Source organism: Haliotis rufescens, unplaced genomic scaffold, assembly GCF_023055435.1.
Source record: "Haliotis rufescens isolate VD_foot unplaced genomic scaffold, xgHalRufe1.0.p SCAF_20, whole genome shotgun sequence".
Lineage (NCBI taxonomy): Eukaryota > Metazoa > Mollusca > Gastropoda > Lepetellida > Haliotidae > Haliotis > Haliotis rufescens.
The window spans coordinates 5914207-5920206 of NW_025963891.1; the positions used below are offsets into that span (position 1 = coordinate 5914207).

Consider the following 6000-nt stretch of genomic DNA (forward strand, 5'->3'; position numbering starts at 1 on the left):
GAAATAAAACACAAAACAAATAAAATTGATAACATTTAATGATAATGTAAGAAAATGCAAAAGTATGAAACATTCATCAGATATTGTAGAATTGTAATACCGCTGTAGGCTACTATTGTGTAATGCAAATACAAACACAATGAGGCCAATCTGCATACAGGATTATCACAACCTCGCAATCAATTATTGCACTCATTACATGATGGCAGTAACAGTAAGCTGTAAATGCTGATGTCATAAATTAAGAATAAAGTATTTAGCATAAACAAGAGCAGATCATATTGAAACACCACCCAGAAATGTAAGCCAATAGGAGCACAGAGTGCCAAAGTAATACTTATAGAATGTCGCCATTTTAAGTAGAATTAATGTAATATCACAAATCTCAGCCAACATTTATATCATCTTAATTTACAAGCATATTACCATCGACAGCAAAGTAAGTTATAAATGATGTTAAACCATTGAAAGGTATGAATAAAATATATTGTTGATTTTCTAAGTAAAAGGATTTTTTGTTCAAAATGATACCAACAATAAGAAACACATTTCATACAGCCACATATTACTTATGTTTTCAGACATTGGATATTTCTTTGATGTCAGAGAATATCCTATTTTTTCTTGCTTGGTAAAATATTGGTAAACATTTCAATAAAATGTTGGAAAAAAATTTAGAGCATTTTTTTCCCATTTTTCAGATAAAAGAAGGACAAGTTCTCTTCCACAGCAATACCATTTGGATTTGGACAAAATAGCACAGTAATGCAACTTTTAAAAGAAAAATGAAACTAAATCTGATGTTTATTTTTTAACATCTATATTATTTAGACAAGAAATTAATGAAATTCTAAAAGTTTAGGATTTTGATGAAAGAGAAAGATTTGTTTAGAGAAAACCTGGATTTCATTTATTCATCTTATTTGATTGTCTGTTAATGACTTGTTTCTGATAGTGAATTAGCACTTGTACAATTGTATGACATATTGTCTTACATTTGGCAGCATAAAAAAATACAAGATTTTATGGATAGAGTATAACATTGTACTAAACAGACAAAGTATTTCTCTGCATGCTAACAAATACGGAAGTGCTTGTATACTATGTACAAGAGCCTCAATCAAAGTGCACTAACATACAAATCACTACAGTCATTCTGTGGTCTATTTGTCCTATTAGAAGAGTACAGGTAATTTGTACAGTTAAAAAAGAGAACTAACAAAATCTACAAAAATCAGTCAATGAATGCCATAGTGCCAACTTCTTCTATCACAGTCTTGGATTCAGTATATGAAAATCCTTACATGACAGGAGCCCTGAAGATCTGCCCTCCCATCTGTGTGGTCATCTGATGATGGCTTTCAGTTTGAGTGTATCACACAGTCTTTATCACAACATACAGTCCACCTTTCATTCAGCACTCCAGTGTAAACAATAACTGGTACTCATGCACTCAAATGCATACTAAACTAGCTGCACAGTATGCCACATTCTCCACTGCCATGGATAGATCGATGCAAAAATTGCTTAATCTAATTGTTGCTCCGGTACAATTTGGTCTTCTCCAGTTGAAAACCTGAACATAAGATTTTGGGCAAGGACCTCCATCTGGAATTCTTGAAACAACCTTTAATCGTAACATACAGTTTCTGAATCATCACCCAACCTCTATTATCTTCCTTCAAGCTAAGGTGTAGCTCAAATGTAGCAACAGTTCTAGGGTCACAGTCAATCTTGGCTATTCTACGACATGAGTCCTTTCCTTCCAGATTGATGTATAGGAGGCACCCCCGAAGACCATAGGGTTCATCTTGTGACATGCGCACAACATCTTGAGATATCTTAGAGATCAACCCACATGGGAACAAGATCTCACATTGAAGTTTGCTTTCCCTGGCATGCCGCAAAGCATCTTCAATTTCGTTTTTCAACATCAAGCACTGATTATATTCAACATTGTCTTCAAATGTTCCATACTGATTCAGACCAGGGACGTGAGATTCTGAAGAAAAAGTAATATTTTCAGATTAGTACATGTATTTCATAGACAAAAGATGCATATATTCAACAAAAATGGAAAATCTAGGTGATGTTAGATTTCTCATCTTGGAACACATTAAATGCTATGGGCTGACTCAAAGGTGAATGGTTCATTTTTCATTTTGTTTAATCGCAATACCAGAGTAGCACAAAATTTGATCAGTCAGTATTAGAGTTCCGAAAGTAAGACAGAGCACTTTGGGTTCGTCATTTCCTTTATTAAAGAAATTGGAAATGTAGTTCAATCATTTTCTGAAATTCAGGTATTATTTGATACAGGTTAAATTGTTAATACTGGTTAAATATGACTCACTTTCACATGTGATTGTGACTGTAAGTTTTGTATAGGATAATGAATAGGCCCTAGGCTACAACGGAACATATCATATGATGACTAACATAATAATGAATGTTCAGCTGAATGGAAATATTGATAATACAAAACAAATGTGCTCTGTTAATATCAACATCTACAGGTAGTAAATCCACGATGCAAGGTGATGTTATACATGATCATAAGGATGCTATTCGTCAACAATGACATGAATGACAAGGAATGTCGTCTGCTTCCGCTTGACAGCGATCAGAAAGTTTTGTCATACCGGCTACTTACCGAGGTGATCTTTATGTTTTTCGTGTTCGAAGTCTGTTTCGATAACCAATGCATAGTCTGAGTGCCTCTCTGTTTTCTCGGAGAGATTCCTGAAGAGGTCTTTGATCTTGTGGGCAACTTGATCGAACATCTTACTTGTATCGTATGAATGTTGAAGTGACACTGACAACTTGCGCAGGCTTGGCACACAAAGAAATCCAAGCGTAACAGCTGATCGGTATACTAACGTGGTTAATATCACATTCCAAAATGTCTTTTCCGGTTAAAAACTGTAACAAACCATTTCAGTCTTGTATGCAACAAGCGTCTAACTCATTCAACTGTCCGTTCTCGATGAAGTCAGCGTCAAACTAAACCGGTGACAAATCAGCTGATTATATAGAATGCCCGGATGACTATTAGCATAATCCTCCCTTATTTGGAACGCGGAAAATCCCACACCTCCGCACAGCCACCAATCATAGAGCACGCACTGTTGCGAAGCCGGTTTGGGTCAGAGGTCGCAGGTTGTGATGAAAGGTCATGGTCAACAAAACAAAGAAATCAGCTGTTTTTACCGCTTAATCGTTCAGACTGATATATAATTACAAGACACACATATTTACTCGGTTGCTACATCAGTCATGCTAAGCGTTTAAAAAACTGTCCTTTTGAATTACAAATATCGCTGCAAAAACCAGACAGGCCTTCTGTAAGCGTGCACTCCGGCAGGGCTTTGTTCGCCGGTTGACCGGGGCCTGTCAGAACAGCACGAAATAAGCATGTATTGAAATCAGACTATATTACTCAAGTAAACCTTTGTTCTTGCACAAGTTCACCCTCAATTATGTAGTGTCATATTATGAACAAGTTTTATATTCAATGTCACTCGACAATCTATTAATGTATTGCTGCTCTCAAATTGTCGATTTAGTACAAATTTACCTTTTTACACTTGATATCACATTTACATGAACTATTTAATTTCTGATGTGATAATTCTTACTGACACGTTTCAATCTATCACCAAGGCAACAAACACACAAGACAAATACTGACATGTCAGTAGGTAGGAGGAAGGAGCGTTCCAAGAAAAGGGAGGTGGGGTGGGGGAGAGAGCAACCCCATTGTTCAATATGTCATCTTAGGCACTATCGCTCTATGGCCGAAATAATGCCGATGCGACGATAAATTTTAACTCACTCACTCTTAGGCACTGATTCAGAATCTTCGCGAGAGAGAAGTAAAAAGACAAAACTAAAAAGCATATAATTAAATGTATATGTATATAAAAAATATATTTAATATAAAATCGGTTTCGCAGCAAATACCTTGTGTATAATTCTCCTAATGTGTTGATAAAACAAAAATTCGGTGGAATAAAATGGGCCGGCGTGTTTTTCTTTATACAGCACTTCTTTCTAAAAGTTAGTTTTTTTCTCTTTTGCTCAGTGACTCGACCTTCTGTTGCCAGATTCGGACAGCGTACATTGTACGGCCCGCGTGAGTACACCGGCGCTGATAATCACAGAAAACAAAACTTTACACCAATTTTATTTGAAATGTAACATCGACGGAAAGACATGTATATCCATCACCGGAGCTGTGTCCTCCCGATGCACCGTGTGGTACATGACATAGCCACCTAGCGGCGGCATCCTTAGTGTCACCACTGCATGCAGTCCCGCACTTAACTACGCATTACATTTATTTAAACAGCCTGGTATCAGCTGTGTACAGTTTTAGCCGATCTCAGCGGTAAACAAGTGTTTCGGGGTCGGGGCGACATAAGGGTGTGTGGACGTGCACGGCCACACGACGGAGACGTGTGGGACGGAGAGTGTCGGGGCTAACGCGGTATCACGTACATATGGTCTTATGACGGACGCAAGTGTCAGTGCAGGAAGGATCTTATATTTCTTATCCAACACCGAAATCATGAACGCATGAATACAACTAGACATTTATTATAATATATGCCTGTATTATACCATACCGTGATGTGTATGTATAGACCTGACAAACTGCACGCGTATTATACCACTCCTGGATATATATATATATCTGACAGACTCCACGTATATGACACCACACATGGTTATATATAGATCTGACATACTACACGTGCATTACACCACACCTGCATCTAATAGATCTGCATGCATACAAACTGCACGTATATTATATCCCACCTGCACGTTTATATACAGCTGACGGACATACAAACTACAAGTGTATTTTATCACACCTGCACGTTTCTGACAGACACACAGTCTCTTGTTTAAACCCATGTGCAGTGTACAGACTCCCGGATTTCATATCCAACCTGCATGAATATCGATATAGTAAGGATGAGAACAATTTGAACGCATTCTACTGAAATGTAACAGTTATCGTATCTGGAGAACGCCCGCCGTAGATATACGTGTGTCATGTGACTAGAGATTGAGAGATTTCAGGGTCAAGTGCAAACAACGATCTACGCGGCGACTTTGATCTCGTGCTGTCACATGTGGCGAGGAACGGTCGGTGCGCCACACCGGCCGGCGTTCAGTCGTCTGACCTTGAGTTACGTCACAAACAAGCCGGCATTGTTCACGGCGTGTATTCATGACCACGTAAGCATCGGGTCAGTACAACGACGGCAGGTATGGCGATTACCTCAGTGTGTGTAACGTGCTATTTAAAGTACAGGTTGGCAGGATAATTATCTTTTCAATAAATATTTAGTCACAGTTTTGTGAGGGCAATTAGTAAGTATTCGCTAGCCCATGGATATCACATCTCCGTTAGGGTAGACGGTCTCCTAATTGGTTAATTGCAACGCGTATTTTAACTCACTCACTAATTGACTTCCCAGTCATTATTGAAGCAACGTGTTTCTTGATAACTGTCCCGATGTAGGATTCATATGAACAGCCGGACAAGGGAAATTATACTCTTGAAAATTTAGATTTGATTAAAATATTACAAACGTTATCAAAACGTTGTTAAAACACCCCAAAAGATCTAAAACACAACTATGAATCCTGTATCAAATATCATCAAATATCATCACCATCGAATAACCATTTCTTGTTTGTTTCGTTTTTAGCCACCATCAAACCTGGGTGTATACTTTCTGTTGCAGACAGTTTATTATTATACGAACCGTGCACTTTGACACCAGCATAAATTAGCACTAAAAACTGTAATACTTCAATTAACAAATGGGGCGGTCGGGTAGCCTAGTGGTTAAAGCGTTAGCTCGTCACGCCGAAGACCCGGGTTCGATTCCCGACATGGGTACAATGTGTGAAGCCCATTCCTGGAGTCCCCCGCCGTGATAATGCTGGAATATTGCTAAAAGCGGCGTAAAACCTCACTCA

The 6000-nt window shown here is 38.2% G+C and overlaps 1 protein-coding gene across 1 annotated transcript; it reads right to left on the reverse strand.

The window, feature by feature from the left end:
* Window positions 1-20: 20 nt before the first annotated feature.
* Window positions 21-3039, reverse strand: LOC124150426 (DNA damage-inducible transcript 4-like protein). Its single transcript, XM_046522442.2, has 2 exons — window positions 2654-3039; window positions 21-2002 (listed from the first exon to the last, which is right to left on the reverse strand). Exons 1-2 carry the CDS (start codon window positions 2781-2783, stop codon window positions 1533-1535), a joined length of 600 nt encoding a protein of 199 aa, XP_046378398.1. The 5' UTR covers window positions 2784-3039; the 3' UTR covers window positions 21-1532.
* Between the last annotated feature and the right edge of the window lie 2961 nt (window positions 3040-6000).

What these genes read in the sequence shown, in the direction of transcription:
- LOC124150426 (XM_046522442.2), bottom strand. Translation starts at nt 2,783, where the DNA reads ATGTTCGATCAAGTTGCCCACAAGATCAAAGACCTCTTCAGGAATCTC. An exon ending in AAAACATAAAGATCACCTCG is followed by an intron (nt 2,003 to 2,653) that starts GTAAGTAGCCGG and finishes CTTTTTCTTCAG; the next exon opens with AATCTCACGTCCCTGGTCTG.